The following is an 18442-nucleotide window of genomic DNA, read 5'->3' on the forward strand; positions in this document are numbered from 1 at the left end:
CTGACCTGATTATGATTTTTGTGAAGGTCTCTCCTCTCCTGTGGAAAAGTCATCTCACTGCGGCAGCTGCAATCACAAAGACCGTTATCACTGATCATTAAAGTTGAATGTGCAAATATTAAATTTTTATATCTGAGATGACATACTCCATCTGTTCTTGTTCAGGAATTCGGCACAAATTCAAGAGCTGCTGGTGGTACGGTGATTGTGCCTCCAAACCCAGCTGACAGCAGGTCTGCACGGTTCTTATTAGGTGGAAAAATCAAGAAAAAGCATTAAAAAAACAATGTAGTGAAATCAATTTAAGTTGTTTATCAGATTTTCCACAAAGGCTTTTGTTTCTCCCATATTACTTGTACATGCAATTCAACTGAGCAGATATTAGAGTTTCTCTTCCATTTTATCATTTCTTATCATGTTTTTACCTTAGTCTGTAGAGATCGGAAAGGCTCCTCTTGTCCAAAAGGTCATGAGCTATGGTCTCAGCCAGATGCAATATAGGTAAAGTCAGGTGGCTGAGTGAGAGTGAGTTTAGCTCTTTTTCCAGCAGGTTGAGATAAAACAGGCTTTGAATCTGCAGCCACATAAACACAGAACATTAAGAATTGTAATCCTGATTCTAACTAACTAACTGAATGTCTGTTATGATATATATGAAAGTACATCGTTGTATGTTTCAACAGGAAAGTATTTAGACACAGAGGTGTATGGTCTCACCTGTTTTTTTATGCTGTCGGTGTTGATACAGTGAGGGTTCTCGTTGGTCTGGAATATCTGCCGGGCCTGCTCAGGACACATGAAGCCAGACCAGTCACACAGTGTGGAAGGTGCTTCCTGATTTAGAACAACAGATTTTGGTCGTTCTTCTTCAGGAAGAGGCTGCTAAAACAGATCAGAGAAAGTAAAGATAAGACATAAGGTGACTGCATGAGCTGGTGGAACTTAGATAAAATACAATCAATAAAATACATGTTGGGAATATGTTTATGACCCAAATTTTTGACGCTGCAATGCCCACAAAAAATCTGCCAACGAAATTGATAGGTTATGCCTTGTTTATTGTGGTTTCAAACTATTACAGTGAGATAGCTTTCTAGCTATTTAACACGATAGACTCATAATAAGAGAGCTTTGTCAAGGAAAGTCATTAAAAACCCTCAAAAAAGGCACCCATGTTTTGTTGTATTTTTTAAGTATTTTTTTTGCCTGTGTTAGGGCCAGGTTGTCTATCTCACTGGGCTGTTTTTGTGAATGCAACATCCCAAGAATGCTTTCAGGAATTTTCTTTAATCATCCACTCTGACTTAAAAATGAACTGATTATTTTCTGGATGTTGTGGCTCAAAGGTCAAGGCCATTGAGGCACATGTCCCACATGTCCACCTGTTGCTTTTGAATGTCATATCACAAAAATGCTTTGGAAAAAAAAAAAAAATCAAACTTAACACAAATGTCCACTTTGACTCTGGGATGAACTGATCAGATTTTGAAGGTTGTGAATAAGAAATCAAGGTCCCTGGCTTTCATATTCATCCCTTGATCAGAAACATGATATCTCAAGAAGGCATTTAGAAATAGTCTTCAAACTTTGCACAAATGTCCATTCTGATTCATAAAACTTATTGTATTTTGTAGGTTGTAGGTCAAGGGTCGAGGCCACTGAGTCACATGTTCCCCTGTTGCTCAGTGTCATACGTCAAGGGCATTCTGCCTCATGTTTATCCCTTGCTTGTTAACCTAATATCAAAGCTATGCATGGAGGAATTTTCTTTAAACTTTCCATACATGCCCACTCTGACTAAAAGAAAAAGGCTGATTACATTTTGGAGGTCAGAGGACAAGGTCAAAAACCACCCTTCGCCTTGACCCTGCACCTTCAATGTCTAACAATTGTTAACCTTGCAGAGGCATGACTGCTGGGCACTAATTCTAGTCTCCTCTTTACCAAAGTGGTTTGGTGGGAGAAAAAGGAACACTAAAATCTGATCAGGATTTCGTGCTTTAATTTGAAATGTCCATATGTTACACGTCCTCCTCAGGATCGTAGAAATATTTCTTCAGTTTTGAACTTACATCCTTGGCTTTTTTTCCTTTGCCCTTGTCTTTTTTAGATCCAGCAGAAGGAGGAGGCTGAGTGGACTGAGACTTTGCCATCTCGCTAGAAATCTCACAGCACACTGCCAGAGATACCTAGAGAACAAACAGCACATTAAGACAAATACTGGATGCTCACGTTTTAATTTTAAGGCAAGCCTCTTACACATGGCATTTATAGCAAAGATGCATTACCTTCCATATTTGTAGTACAAAGGTGTAGGCTCTGAGCAGGTTGATCTGGTGTTCAGGTGTAGTCCTGTCTGCCATGACAGCGAGCAAAGTGTGTGCTCTTACGAGGCCGTCAAGGCGTTGTATCTCCTTTAGATCAGACAAACTCTGTGTGTAAAACAAGTCCCTAACTCCAACAGTGGACTCAGATTTTACTGGGCTCAAATCTCTTTTAATGGATGTCTCCACTGGAAGAAAACAAGACATAAAATATTCATTGCAGCAAGGAATTTAAATGGGATTATATATAAAAGGAGCAGTTACCTGTTGGTAAATATAATTATGGGATGTAACAACACTTCAGTTAAAAACTTCCGTATGATACCATTAAAAATTGAATGATATCAATACTATTAGATACCACAGGAAGAAATATATTAGTACTGAGCACCCAAAATTGGGTATTTTCTTGTTTTTAACAGTTAATTATTGCTATCAAACTTCTGCACACTTTCTAAATTGCACAAAAATGAAGGGAAGGTTTAGGCAATGACAGCCAACATATTTATGCAATTTAAATATCATGCAGTAGTTTGTTACCAAATTTTAAATGATTATTCCTCCCTGACGTTCATTTTCTCTAAAAGTAGATTCAGTTTTGTGACAGGTTCGATACTTTAGATCATGAAAATGATGGAGAATGCTCTGTCCAAAAATGCATGCTATAAAAAAATTGTCAAAATACTATAAAATTGCACAACCTTAAGAAGATTTTTTAACTTTTGACAATTTTAAATATAGCCTGTACTTTGGAGACTCATTCCCTTTATTGGGTTCTTTTATGGCTTGGTTTGTCTCTTTGGGATCATCTAATGGGGCTCAAAGCTTCTTTAAAATGGTGCTTTGCTATTCTCAGTGGGTATCCACATGGGATCTTTATTGGGTCAGTAAGTTTTTCTCTGAACTATATTTACTTGTTTTAATGTCTCAAAGGCTGAAATATGAAAAAGAAAGTTAAACACTGGGACTCACTTATGATGCAACTTTCACAAAGATGTGGTAATATCCTTTTTGGATCAAACAAACAAATGTTATTCCCCTGAGAGGAACAATAAAAATAAAAAATACTTTAAAAATACATGGGTTTATTTTTTCATGTGTGAACACACAGGAAGGGAATCTTTGAGACAAAGGAAGTCTGTCGCCGCATCAGTTTTCAAACTGACTTAAAAGGGCTCCTCAGTGCCTCATAACTTTCCTCTAAATAGAGATGTATGAAGTTTGATATTTAATGACTAATTATTCAGACACATGATCATTAAACAATGCAACGGTTGTTGTTTTGTAATGTTTTAAAATTTGATTTGAAATGAAATCATTCATTCATTCATTCATGAGCATACTCTATCAGTGGTTCTACCTGCTTCATGTTCATCTTCCCTCTGCAACAGGATGTCTACGGCCCACTCAACATGCAGCTGGGCATCAGCTCTGGGGAAGTTGTGGAAATACAGCCACTCTCCAAACTCCAGCAGCAGGTCGACCTTCTGCTGCCAAGTCTCTGTGCTCTGTTCGAAAATATACCATCACAAACACACAAACATTTAAGGCAGCTGTTGGGTTGTTTTACATTATTTTGGGCTTTGCCTTTATTTGATAGGCCAGTTGGGGAGAGAATGTGGAGAAACACATGAACCAAACACGTGCCAAGATTGGGATTCCAACTTGTGACCAGCGTCTCAAGGACTGTAGCCTCAGTATAGATGCTTGTTATGCCAACTGAGCTGAACCAGTGTCCATAAAAGATATTTAACTAAGACTGGACTATTCTAAAATGCCAACTATTCCACGTATTAAATATTTTTATATATTTCATTCCCAGTGTGTCAAGTATTGGGTTTACATAACTGGAAATGGACAGGAAGCTTTCAATTACTGATGTAGCTGGGGAAAATAATGTACTTTCAATAGTCACTGCCTCAACAGCTGAGTAATAATAACTCATCGATCTATCCATTTTCTATCCTGTTTGGGGTTGTGGGGGCTGGAGCCCAATCCAGCTGTGACTGGGTAAGAGGCAGGGTACACCCAGGCAACCACAGGGCTGACACATAAAGACAAACAACCAGGCTCGCTTACACTCACACCTATGGGCAATTTAGAATCATTAATTAACCTAACAAGCATGGTTTTTGGTCTGTGGGGGGGCAGGAGTACTTGGACAGAACATGCAAATATATGCAAATATGCATATGCAAACAAATATGCAAACTGCACAGAAGGGTCCTGGCTGGGAACCTTCTTGCTGTGAGGCAACAAGGCTGAGCTTCCATGCAGACCACAATACCAGCCTTTTCAGTCTCTGACCTACACTCTCCTTTACATTTTGAACAAATAACAATTGATGTTTGTCCTAATGTTTGTCTTTCTCTTTATGGAGCATAAATCCTTGGTGAATATGTTGTCAAACAGAATGTATTTTAATAAGGCGGACCAGTAGGTTAATCTGTGTCTGTTGGGAAGGTAAAACTTTGTAATCAAGGACTTTAAGCACTATACAACTATAAGACACACAAAGCATAAACCTTATTTGAGAATATCTTAATATGTTTTGTTTTTAAAGTTCTAATTTGTGCTAAATGTAATTGTATATGTTTCTCATCATTTCATACTTTAAAATATTTTTGTCCTTTAATATTCTTAATGGTATAAATGTTCTGTTTTCAATTATGTAAAGCACTTTGAATTATTTTGTTTGTGCATAGTGCACTATAAAAAACTTTCAATTATTTAAATTCTATTTTAAAACAAAAGGAAGATTTAAAAAAATATATATTTTTCCTCTGTGTGTACAGCTATTTTTCTACTCTGCTCAAAGTAAAGTATGGTCTATTTTTCTAAAAACTACATCTTAAAATTGTTTATTTGAGATGGTGTTTGTAGCTTTTCAAGATAGATATTATTGTATATATAATAATATAAGTGATTTGGTAGATGTCTGAATTTAGTGAAATTTAAGGCACTAGGGGGAAAGTGAAGATATGAGGCAGCTCTTTTTATGAGTGTCATTTAGGTTTAATTTCAGCATAGTGAAAAATTCTTTGGTTTTTACTCCAAACACCATGAACCCTTCAGCAAACAACAAAACACAAGAGAATCAATCTAAGGCAAAGAACTTGACCATTATCTCCTGTTTACATGTAAACTGAGACCTGATATCAGCAACAAATATTATACTCTTGATTGGATGTGGATATAACTGACTGTAAGGATCCCTGTGCTCTAAACACTTACCCAGCACCAATGCAGGAGTCCTGTAGTGCTGTGAAAGCTGTAATGATACACTGCCTCCACATGATGGGACCAGAGACTTTTCTAGAAATACCTCTCTCAATGCAAAGACAACCCAGGAATAACATCTTGAGCTTTGTGACCTAAATTTTCTAAGATTCCAGTATGATCTATCTCATGAAATGTGCTTCAGTAATTATAGAATAGTTAAGTCAGGCTAGACACATTACCAGCAGGGAGCTGATGGAGTTCTGGTAGCAGCTGATCTGTTGGGTGATGCTGTCAGAACACAGCGCCACCTGGTGCCACATAGATGAACAGCACTGCTCCCCTTGGTCTTCTAACTTCTTCATATCCATCAGAACATTTTCCCCCAGGCGTGTTTTCACCAGGATTCTCTCTTTCAGCAGAGGTCTGAAAGACAAAGCAGGATTTCTTCGTGTCTTTCTGTGTTTCTGCATCTTTGTTCTTTTTGATTTCTCTCCCTATGTTACTCACAGCTGGTGTCTCTTGGTTGGCATGTCTTTGATAGCCTTGTCCAGGAGCTTCAGAGCGCTGTTCCAGTCTTCTTTATCAGTCTGAATCTGTAGCAACAAACTGTAAATGGCAGCTCTGATGGTTACATCCTCCTTTTCTGTTTGAGGGACACATGCAGAAACAAAAAGGCTACATTTAGATTTACGTTTACTGCAAAAAAATGATATTTAAATTAGAATAAAAGTTTACTATGTACTTGTTTCTGACATTTTTGTCCTTAATGGTCAGACTAGATTATCTTTTTTTTCTGTCAGGATGGTCACAGTTTTAGTTTAAGCAATCACAGAGACAAACCTGTGAAAAATTGTATCTATTTGTGTATAAAATGTTATTTTTAAATACAGTTGTTGGCTGGGTTGCTGAAGTGCATCTATTTTTCACCATTTCTCTTTTTCAGTCTGTCGTTGTAGTCCCTCTGTGACTCATCATAAAGGCAGGGATGTTGTTTCCAGAGCTCAACAGACTTTTTCCTCTGTCTCATAGTTCCATCTTGAAGCCACGACTTTATCATTATTCCTTCACTTTGCCATTTGGTTGGTTTAGACTTGTGACTTTTGGACGTGGAACGTGCTCATGGAAAATGTATTGTGGAAGGCAGCCAGAACGCAAACATGCTTGACTTCCTGTCATGAGGCCAATATAATGAACTACACAGGAGGGGTGCAGATGTCCTAGTGGTTTTGTTGTGTCCCGTGTACATGGGTGGCCTGTGTTCAAGCCAAACCTGTGGCTCCTGTCCCACAGGTCTCTCCCCGACTCTCTCGAATCCTGTTTCTGGTTGTATCCACTGTTCTCTTTTACCAATAAAGGCATGAAAAAAACCCTAGACAGGATATAACAATCTGATTTTTGGGACAGATGGGTCCCAAATCCCAATTCCTCTCCTCACAATGCTGCTTGGATAAAAGTCCACGAAATGACGGACTGTTTTATGTTTTTCTATAGTGTTTTGGTCAATAATGCCACTGTTTGGAAATGAACGGCAAGAATTTCTTCAAAAGCAAAGGTGATTGCTAACTAGCTAGGTCATAATACTGAACAACAGTTAAAGGATCACTGTCAGCTGTCAGTCAGTGCAACGTTATATTAGAGATGATTATATCCTACTCAGGTTAACACAATATTTGATGCCAAGTTTAGATGGAGAAGTCTGCTTGATCCTACTATACCAATCCCTAGTCGGGCTTACACTGACCACACTCATTTTGAAGTCGGGCCAACTTTCAGTTGGATTGGGCGTTGTTTGTCAGGCTGTGTACAGGGGGGTACAACAGCCGACCACACCCCGACAATCTGCTCCCAACTGGTCGGATAGATTTCTGACATATTTGATATATTGGTCGTACAACTCCAGACACTCCCACAGTGAGAGCAGAAATGCGAGCAAAATAAACAACTTTGGGGGTTTGATCCTTGTAAACTGTCAGACAACTTTCTAAATATTTAATGACAACAGTTGGAATGACTTTCTGATACACCCATGCTATGATAAAGGAAATAAACAAGCAGGAATATTCCTACTGTGGCAAGGAGGTGATGCTGTTTGTAGGTGTAGGATAGAGAGAGAAAGCAGGGGAAAGAGAGAGAGGGAGAGAGAGAGAGAGGATTTGACTTGAAACACTTTACCCTCAGTCTGAGAGACTTTTTAAAAAGTAAACTGCGGATTTCTGTCACAGTCCGTCCCAACTTCACTCGTACAGTGTGGGCACTCAGGTTGGGCATGACCATCAGACCATATCGTGAGAGCAAATACATATATGCAATGGCCATGCATCATAAGCGCTTCAGATACACAGCATGAGTTGGCATTCTGCCATAACTGTCGTAAGGACCAGTCAAGTGTCTAACAGCAGTAATCTACTTTTAACCCCTCACTGGGTCTGGGCTGTGTGTTCTCATTAGTTAGTGTATACAGTTGAACAAAAACTGTCTTTCACTGGAAAACAGTAAAAATAAAAGTGACTAAAGTGTAAGAAGGGGGCCTCAGTTTGTCAGTAGTGTTTGGGAGTAGAAGGCCTTTCTTGCCTACCAGGAAGCGATTCTATGAGTGTTTGTAGTAGTGTAAAAACTATGAATTCAGACTGACAGTTCAAGGTGTGATAGTTTCCTCCCAGTGACATTTTGCAGTCACTTTGAATGTCACAAAGGTGTAGAGGTGGAACAAAGTGACCCCACTTCTGCGCAGACATCAGCAGTAACAACAGAGGTGTCACAGGGGGAGTGTTGATTTTGACAGCTATTTCAACAAGTCTTTGGATTGAAACACCTTTTGGCTTTAGTCCCATTTTAATCATTCCTACTAAGAATGTCCCCAGCTGTGTATTTCCATATTTGGCAAGACACACATTAAACTGTGTTTAACCTACAAGTCTTAAGAGGAGAAAATGCTCAGAAAATAGTCAAATTCGTGGCTAAAGTTAGTAGCTAGCTCTGCCAGCTTTCGTTCCTCTTTGCAGAGTCATACCATAGCATATATAGTTACTCATCACTTTTGTAGTTATACGTGGTTATAACCCTCAGCACACATACAACTCTATTTTCATTTTCTTGTTAAAAACACTGCCATACCTGTTTCAACGATGTGTGAAACGTTTTATATTTTTTATTTTTAAGTTTTAGTTGGCAAAAATTGAATATTTTCCAGTCCACAAAAAGTCCCAAACTTTTATTTAAAACATTCATTCTCCTTGCTTGACTCTGGTGCCAACTCATTGTGTGTTGTATGCACCCAACAAAACCTGGCGTCCCTTCTTTCTACAGCTGAGAGACAGAGGTACTACAGCTTCACTCTACTTATTAGCTTCTTCTCTCTCATGTTGTAGATTTTGAATGTCTGATGAGAAAACAAATTGCATGTTAGTCTCATTTAGTCTCCTTGTCAAAAACAAAACTTACTTACTTTCATTAGAGTTTTATCATTGGAGATGTATTGGGCTATTAGCCAGTCTTACTTTACTCTTGTGGAAAAAAAGGTAGTTAATGAACATTTTTACAGGTTTACTCTAGGGTGCTGGAAAGGAGGCTAAAGCCAATCATTGAACCTCAGATACAAAATAAACAATGTGGATACCATCCTGGCCTTTACACTTGCAGGGCTTCTTGAGAGATTACGGTAACTTTGCTCATCCAGTCTACATGTGTTTTGTGAACTTGGAGAAGGCTTACAATCGTGTACCTCACGGGGTGATGTGGGGGGTACTGAGGGAATATGGGGACCCAGGGATGTTGCAAGGAGCCATCAGGTCCCTGTACAATCAAAGTGAGTCTGTTTTTTATCTTTTATTTTTTTCAGTCTCGGCTCAAAGTTGGGGAGAAGAACTTCCAGTTGAGGGACCTTGGAATTTCATCTCTGGTTTTTGCAGATGATGTGGCTCTGTTGGCTTCTTCAGCTGGGGACGTCCAGCAGGCACTGGGACAGTTTGCATCTGAGTCTGTAGCAGTCAGGATTAGGGTCAGCGCCCCCAAGTCTGAGGCAAAGGCTCTCTGCCAGAAAACTGGGTGGGGAGTGAGTCTCTGCCTCAGGTGAAGGAATTCAAGTATTTTGGGGTCTTGATCATAAATGAGGGTAAAAGAGACCATGAGATTGACAGGCAGATTGGTGAAGCATCAGCAGTACTGTTTCGATGAAGAAGGGAAGAAGCTTTCAATTTTACTGTACCTCCCAACCCTCACCTATTGTTAAGAACTTTGGGTAATAACTGTAGGAGCAAGACTGTGGATAAAAGCAGCTGAAATCAGTTTTCTCAGGATGGTGGCTGGGCTCAGTCTCAGAGATAGGGTCAGAGGCTTGGACATTTGAAGAGAACCAGGAGTAGAGCTGCTGCTCCTTTGCATCAAATGGAGCAGGTTGAGGTAGTTTGGCCATCAGCCAGTGAAGATGAACAGCATTGTGTGTGTATTTTGAGCTCCTGCTTTGTATTTACATGCTGCGAGTCTTTCATGGTTCAGCAATACTATAAAACCAATATTTTGCCACAGCAGAACTGATATGAAAGAACAAAGATGTAATGACGTCTTAGCTTCTTTATGAAAATGTTAAGGAAAAAAACTCTGAAAAGGGCTAGCAATAGATATGACTTATAACTAAAAGTTCTCTTCAGTTCTGATTAATTTAAGACTAGAATTAGCAGGGGTAAAAAAAAAATGTTTAATCAAAACAAAACTGCTTTTTGCAAGTCAGAATGTCTTATTTCAAAGGCTTATTCCTTTAATCTCTTCAAATTTAATAAAAAGATAAATTCTCATTCTTTAAAAGGACAGAAAACTTTTTGTATCTGGGAAGAAGCTGAGTCATTTGAACTGTTCTACAATTCTGTTACATCCGCAACACTTTTATGAACTTGTATTTAGGTTTGGCAAACTAGTTCACACACTACAAAGAATTTATCTGCTCATTAACAAAAACAGCTATTGTTGTTCTTCCTTCGAACCTTTTTTAAGTATAAAGATATTTTGTTGATATAATATTCCTCTACAGATGTAGATCTAAGAATTTCAGTCAACCAAATGGGCAAAAGGTTCATGCAACACAATCTAACATTTTAAAAAATAAATGAGGTAAACAAGACAAAAACAAGAAAGATGATCCATTTCAGGGTCCTTTTTCACTGACCTGTTGCTTCAAGTTTCATATTTGTTGCTGTGAAGGTCAGAGATCCTTTCTCTTTGCTCTGTGTCTGAAACACAAACAGGGAGGATTATTACTTAAGTCTATCCAGGAGAGTGTTGCCAGTAGTGTAGGATGGTTTGTTGTACTTTAAGCTCACTGATGTAAATCTATCTGCCCTCACCCTTTATTTGACCGTGCCCTCTCTCTGTAGATATCTACAAATCCCCCTGCCACTCCCAGAGGCTCCAACATCTCTGGGCTCATATATCCGACTGATGTAGTCGTTTTGATGTTCACGCTTGGGCATCCCATACAGAAAAATTCCCCATGTGTGTGGTCGTCACATTTAAAAGGATTAATAACGCTTTTCCCCCTCCTCATTGTGTTTCTCAACGCTGCTGAAATCAGCATCAAGTTGGAGGGAACGCCACAGATGAACATCATTCTGAATTCTCACAGAAGTTGGTTTTAATTATAGATTTAAAGTTATTTTGCAGCTGAACGTCTGTTTATCCCTCAGGCTGGATTGCTGTCCACAGGCAGCGCTAGGGAGATGTTTTCTCACACTTGGATACACTCACAAATTCTCCCCAGTAGCACCCTGTGGAAAATGATTTATCAATTTATCATCAATTAATGATAGCAGGGAAGTTTAAAATGCTTATTTTAAAGGAGCAAAACTGTTAAAAATAACAAAATACTCAACCTGAAGAGCAAACTGGAAAATATGACTGGATATGAAAGTTTGTATGACTAAAAATTTTAAAGTCTAGGGGAGAAATCTATCACTGGGGCTGGGAAGAAGCTTTAATGTTTGAGTTTTCTCTGTAAGGTCAATTTGTCTCTGCTCTCTTTTTGGTTCATCTGTTAATGACTGCAGCAGTGTACAGTGAGAAAGTAGTTGGCTTGATTGGAGTTAACCTCCAGCTTGTAAGCTAAAACTGCTGACTGCCTGGCTGGGTTTAAACAGGAAACAAAGTAATGACAGTCTGTTGTAGTTGTAGTCAGGTGATTGAGAGAGAATACAAAAGGGACAAATTCACCTATCAGATGCGCTTTAAGCATTTAAGTCTTTATCTCTCCTCAGCATCTGTATGCAAAAGTTACCAAATACTTCTAAACATGTTCTTTTTAGTTTTGTTTGCTTTTAACACATTAAAGCCAAAGAGGAGAGTTACTATGATTAGTAGAGTTGAATAAGTATCAAATGCTTCAGTACCAATATTGGCAGTTATTTTGACTTTAGGCTTGGTCTTTAGATAAAAATGCTTATTAGTACTGGTCACATTTTATCCCCTATAGTTTCAGTCTAGATTTAGCCAGACTGACATTCTGGTCCAGTTCTAGAAAAAAAAAAATGTTACATATAAATGCACAAAATCCAAATACTGCCACAAGCATGCTCTCAGCAAAAACAATCACAAAAAATATGGTAAGTAGAGACCAGTGATGCTTGGCTCAGCCCACCTCAACTGTTTACTTCTTGTTTTAAAATGTAGAACATGTAAATTCTGTACAGCGGGGAGGGACCCTCTTGCTCTAAGGCAGAAGCTGCATTTCCACTACCCTTAAAAATGTGCAAAACTAAATAGCCCAATAAAAAACTGGTAATGGAAACACCTGAATTTCAGAAAAAAACCCTTCTCAATTAGCACTAACAAAGTTTTTACACTCTCATGAGGAGGTTTTTCAGATGTTTCGATATAGAAATATATTGCAAAAGTGCAATGGAAACACTTTTTCCGCATTTACAAGTCACAGGACGTAATGTATGGTGTCACATGACCAGCTCACTCAGAGACAACATGGCCCAGTACGTGTGGACTGAAATGGAGGCTGAGATTTTTCTTAACATCATACTTATACCCTTATACGTGGCTTTTGCAATACATATGGACATTGCCTCCGAATTATCATCCGTTGCCTTCATCTTCTATTAAAAACGATCAAGGCAACCTCTGTAGATGTAATCATAACCGTACCAACACGCAACAGGTTTTGAACCTCCATCTGCCTAGCAGCAGAGTCTCGTGAGATGAGATTTTACGAGAAACACGAGGCTCATGCCCAAAACTTAAATAAACACATTCAAGGGGCAATTGTACTTAGTAGAAACGTAAGAAATACCACTTCAATTTTTGCAAATAACTGTAATGGAAAACCTGCTGACTGAGCCACATGAGTGGACTTGAGCTCTTTCAAACAAAGGTAGGCCTACTGAAGTTTTCCTTTAGTTTGATGCAAATACCACTCCTGGGTCAGTGTATTTTCTCGCGGATCCATTTCCTGTTTGAAACCAGACTCAAAAACCCATTGTAACATTGTCACATTGTAAAATACACTGATCCTACTGGCATGTAGAGAGGAGCTACAGGTGCATCCTAAAAAATTAGAATATCATGTAAGAGTTTATTTTTTCACCAGTGATTTACTTGAAAAAATCTAACTTTTAGAAATTCTAGATTAATCTCATTCAGAGTGAAATATTCCAAGACATTTTGTTTTAATCTTATTGATTACGGCTTACAGCTCACAAAAATTTAAAATCCATTATTTCAACATATTAGAATATTGTCAAATTTGCAAATATTTCTTGAGTCTTCATTCTCTCAGACTTCTGACTGGACAACTATCCAGAGGACAATCACTGACACCCTTCACAAGGTAGGTAAGCAACAGAAGGTCACTGCTGAAAGGGCAGGCTGTTCTCCGAGGCTGTCTCAAAGCATATTCATGGAAAGCTGACTGGGAGAGAATTACCGGATAAGAAAAGGTGCAAAAGCTACCAGGATGAGCTCAGCCTTCACAGGATTGTCAAACAAAGCAGATTTAAGAACTTCAGGGAACTTCACAAGGAGTGGACTGATGCTGGAGTCATTGGATCAAGATCCAGTGAGAGGAGAGGGACTACAAGTGTCTTGTTCTTAGTGTTGAACCAATCTTGAAACACAGACAAGTTATGAGCTTCTCACCTGGGCTAAGGAGAAAAATAACTGAACCGTTACTCAGTGGTCAAAAGCCCTGTTTTCAGATGAAACTAAATTTTGATTTAATTTGGAAATCAAGGTCTCAGAGTCTGGAAGAAGATTGGTAAGGCACAGAATCCTACATGGTTGAAGTCCAGTGTTTTCAGTTTTCATAGTCAGTGATGGTTTGAGGTGCCATGTCATCTACTGCTGTTGGTTCACTGTGTTTTATCAAGTCCAGAGTCAACGCTGTCAGCCATCTATCAAAAGATTTTAGAGCTCTTCATGCCTCCATCTGCAGAGAAGCTTTAAGGAGGTACTGATTTCCTTTTCCAGCAGGACTTGGCACCTGCCTGTAGCGAAGCTAAAACTACCAGAAAGTGATTTGCTGACCATGCCGTTACTGCGTTTGATTAGCCAACCAACTGGTCAGACCTGAACCCCATAGACAATCTCTGGGAGGTGTCAAGGGGAAGATGAGAGACAGCAGACTGAAAGATACAGGTGAGCTAAAGGTTGCTCTCAGAGCAACATCCCAGCAGTGCCACAGACTGATTGGCTCCATGCCACATCACACTGAAGCAGTAATTTGTGCAAAAGGAGCGTTGACAAACTACTGAGTGCATAAAAGGGCATAACTTTTCTGTATGGAAGACATTTCTGTATTACAAATCTTTATCTTGATTGATGTTTTGCAATATTCTAATCAAGATTAAAACGGAAAAAGTGTGGTATCACTTCACTTTGTATGAGATGAATCTAGACTATATGGACATATTTCACTTCTTAAATTAAATCACACACAGAAAAATAACTTTTTTTTTATGATATTCTATTATTTTGAGATGTGCCTGCACATTTTCAGCCTACTTAAGAGCTCAGGCTGTCTGATCTGCTGCTTTGTAGAAGATTGAACACAGACATACACACACACTTCTTCTATCTTACCTCTGCTTGTATTGTGAATGACAGATGGCACACACAGTGGATGATTATCCTGGATTTTAAATGTCCAACAGCCTAGCACTTACATTTTTATGCCATCTTGTCTGCATTATAAGACTGAACCTACTTTTCAGGGTTTTTAATCTACTTCTAAATTGTCTTAGGCCTTTATCAATCATGGAAAAAAAATCATTGATGAGCATTTTGTCATATGTTATTCGCAATTGACACTGCTATACTCTTGTTTATGCATGATACCACCAAAACAAAAAAAGAAAAACTAATTAATCATTGATGTGAATTTGGCAAATGAAAGGTCCAAACCATTGCATGCATATTGTTGGCTTGAACCAAAGCAGTCAGGATCTTCTCCAGTGGCTCTTGGAGCTTCTGCCTCTCATCAGGAGTCCGTGTAAGCGGCAGGCACACGTTCCAGTAATGTCTGGCAGCTGCTGCACACAATAGTGGATTCTCTGCCTTTTCTGCAAAGCTACAGACCAGAAAGGATGGCAAGCTTGTGTGAGGTTAAAAATCAAGAGAATATTTCCATAGATGGTTTGTATTTGCAGGAGGCATTGTTCTTATTAATCTGTAAATATCACCTGACGCCAGAAAGAAGCACCTTCAGAGCTTCTCTGTAAGAATGCAGATTTCCTCTGGACTCATAGGCTAAACTCAAACCTCTCAAACACGCTGCACTGCTCAGCATTTCACTCACTGCTGTCGGGCCATACCTGGGGGATAAGAGGAAATGCATGAGCTGCCAATCAAAGTCAGTGTGTCAGTCAATCAACCAATCTATAAATTGACACATGCTAGAAAAACTCCGCACATAACAGAAACTTTGTGACTTCATGCAAAAATGGAACGCAACGTTTGCACATCTACAGCTGCAATACTGTTGCATATGCACAAGATGTCACCTGTTCCCCAGAGAGTTGAGGCAGCAAACATGTAAACCACTCTCAACATTTACTATATATAGTGCTCACACAAATAAGAGGAAAGAAGATCGTCTAAAATTGTCATACAGTTTGAAATCTTGTAATCAGCACTTACAAAACACAGGGCAAAGTGTTGAGGGTCTTTGCTGCTGCCTCTTTCAGCTGCAGAGCTCTCTCAGTGCAGCGTAGCACCAAGCTGTGGTCCTCAGCGTCGTGGCAGAAGGAAGCCAGCTGGCACCACACCTGCAGCTCCACCACAGCGTCAGTCCAGCTGCACTCAGACGCCATGCTCACCAGCTTCAGGTGAGGAGAGAGGAGAGGAGGGGGAGAAGGCGGGGAGGGAAATGGAAAGAGGGTAGGAGGGTTGGAGAGAAAATATGAGATGAGAGAGGGTGAGAAAGGAGGCAACACAAACAGCTAAACAAGGAAAACAAAGGAGGGAAAGCATAGAGGAGAGGGGGGAATAAGCAATACGGCATGGGAATAAGAGTAAGGAAGTGGGTAAAAGAAAAGGAGAAGGAAATGGAGGGTTGGAAAGATTGGAGATCGGGTGAAGGGGAGGTGGTAATCAGGGATGCAGAAGAAAAAAATACAAAGAAATAAGCTGAGTGAGTGGAAGCACACAGAAAATGACAGGTTAGAAGCAGAGGGATGGAGCAGAAATTGAAAAGCAAAGCAAAATTTGGTGGGAAATGGATGAGAAGAATAAGAGTTGGAAGACCAAAATAAAAGCAGGTTTCAAGAGGGAGATAGTCGTCAGAGAAAATTTGAGGAAACATGAATCAGAGTACATATTAAAAATAGTACAAGAGAAGAAAAAGAGTGCAGTATGCAGCCTTAATGCCAAACAGAGTGATTCTTCATAACTAGAATTGACACCTTGCGGTTGAGTGGCTTTGAACCAATTAAGTTGCAGTTTCATCCATCAGTGTTTTCAACACAGTGGCAGAAGCTTGGACTGAGTATGTATTTGTAGACTAAAAACATCTGAAAGAAAATACGATAAAGAAACATAAATAAGTCTCTTGGAGGGTTTGGTGACCTTAAGAATTGTTTTTCTGCTGTTTGCAGATGAGGTGGTTCTGTTGGCTTCTTCAGCTGAGGACCTCCAGCAGACATTGAGGCAGTTTGTAGCTGAGCAATTGGGGATGAGGGTCAGCACCTAAAAGTCTGAGGCCATAATTCTCAGCCTGAAAACAGTGGATTGCTCCCTTCAGGTGGTGGATGAGTCTTTGCTCCAAGTGAAGGCGTTCAAGTATCTCAGGGTCTTTTTCAACAAGTGAGGGTAAAAGAGACCATGAGATAGAAAGACGGATTGGTGAAACTTCAGCAGTTCTTCAGACGTCTACCAGACCGCCGTGGTGAAGAGGGAGCTGAACCAGAAGGCAAAGCTCTCAATTCACTGGCTGACCTATGTCCCAGTCCTCACCTAAGGTCATGATGTTTGGTGATGACCAAAAGAATGAGATTGTGGGTTCAGTCAGTTGAAATGAAAGGGTAGTCAGCAAAGTCAGCATAGGTCTGAATATCAGATGGTTCTAAAGATTATTTTGCAAGGTTATCCTATTGTGTGTGATGTTTTAAGGGAATAATTCGCTATCTGACTGTATCAGAGAAGCTCAAACTCAAATTACACAGCATCTGATAAAAAGAACATCATGCCAACAGTCAAACGTGGTGGTGGCAGTGTGATTGTCTGGGGCTGCTTTGCTGCATCAGGACCTGGACCACTTGCTGTGAAAATCTTGAAGGTGAACGTCCGGCCATCAGTTCCTGCCCTCAAGCTCATGAGCTCTTGGGTTATGCAGAAGGACAAAGACCAAAAACGTACCAGTAAGTCCAACTCTGAATGGCTTAAAGAAAAAACAAATGAAACGAAACGAAACAAAACAAAACAAAACAAAACAAAACAAAACAAAACAAAACAAAACAAAACAAAACAAAACAAAACAAAACAAAACTAAGGTTTTGGAGTGGCCATGTCAAAGTCCTGACTTAAATCTAATCGAGATGCTGTGGTGTGACCTTAAATGGGCAGTTTATGCTGGAAAACCTTCCAATATGGCTGAGTTAAAACAATTCTGTGAAGACGAATGGGCCAAAATTCCTCTACAACGATGCAAGAGACTCATCACGGGTTAAACGCTTTTTCAGTTATTGCTGCCAAGGGTGGCACAACTGCATGGATGGTAGCTGCATGGATGATGAAGTAATATAAACTTACATCCAGTGAGCATTCCTTCAGGCATAAATAAATATGCTACAAATAAATGTTAATATTTTTACTAGGGCTGTCAAAGTTAACACGTTAATATCGCGTTAACTCAAATTACTTTTAACGCCGCTAATTTTTTTTGTCACACGATTAACGCATGCGCGTTGTGTATGACCCTCAACCCATCCTGTAGTTTGCCAGACCAGGAAGCGGCGCCGTTGTGATGCGGTACAAGCGAGTAGAAATGGATAAAGGACAGAGACTTCTGAATGACAGGTTCAGCTTTCAGATCATGTCAGATAAGACTGAAGTTATTTTCTCATACTGTCGACATGAACGGAGTTACAGGAAGTTCGTAGAGACTTATATAGCCCACACCACTCGCTGGCCATGCACACTGCTAATGCAGAGAGCTGCCCCCCTCGCCATGCTGGATTTGTTTACAGTGGAGACACTTAGACAACATTGCAGGGATGGACTCGCTATCTAGCATAACTGAGCATTTCCCGGTGTGCACTTTTGGGCCAGTATGATTTATTTATTTATTTAGGCTATTATATCTGCCATGAACTAAAGGTCTCCTAAAGGTCCGCTCTCATCCCCATGCAGCTCCTGCTTGAAAGTGAAAGTATTCGGAAAAAAACGAAACTTACTGAAACGATCGACAGGAA

The 18442-nt window shown here is 39.6% G+C and overlaps 1 protein-coding gene across 1 annotated transcript in view; it reads right to left on the reverse strand.

The window, feature by feature from the left end:
* The window catches only part of LOC121511202 (cilia- and flagella-associated protein 46), a 157200-nt gene that overhangs the window by 46493 nt on the left and 92265 nt on the right, over positions 1-18442 (reverse strand). Inside the window, 13 exon segments of the mRNA XM_041789801.1 lie at positions 6-66; positions 147-245; positions 426-574; positions 718-879; positions 2073-2189; positions 2289-2512; positions 3685-3832; positions 5786-5969; positions 6054-6189; positions 10705-10768; positions 14937-15102; positions 15215-15346; positions 15672-15853. Coding sequence (XP_041645735.1) covers positions 6-66; positions 147-245; positions 426-574; positions 718-879; positions 2073-2189; positions 2289-2512; positions 3685-3832; positions 5786-5969; positions 6054-6189; positions 10705-10768; positions 14937-15102; positions 15215-15346; positions 15672-15853 — 1824 coding nt within the window.

This window comes from Cheilinus undulatus, linkage group 6, assembly GCF_018320785.1.
Source record: "Cheilinus undulatus linkage group 6, ASM1832078v1, whole genome shotgun sequence".
Lineage (NCBI taxonomy): Eukaryota > Metazoa > Chordata > Actinopteri > Labriformes > Labridae > Cheilinus > Cheilinus undulatus.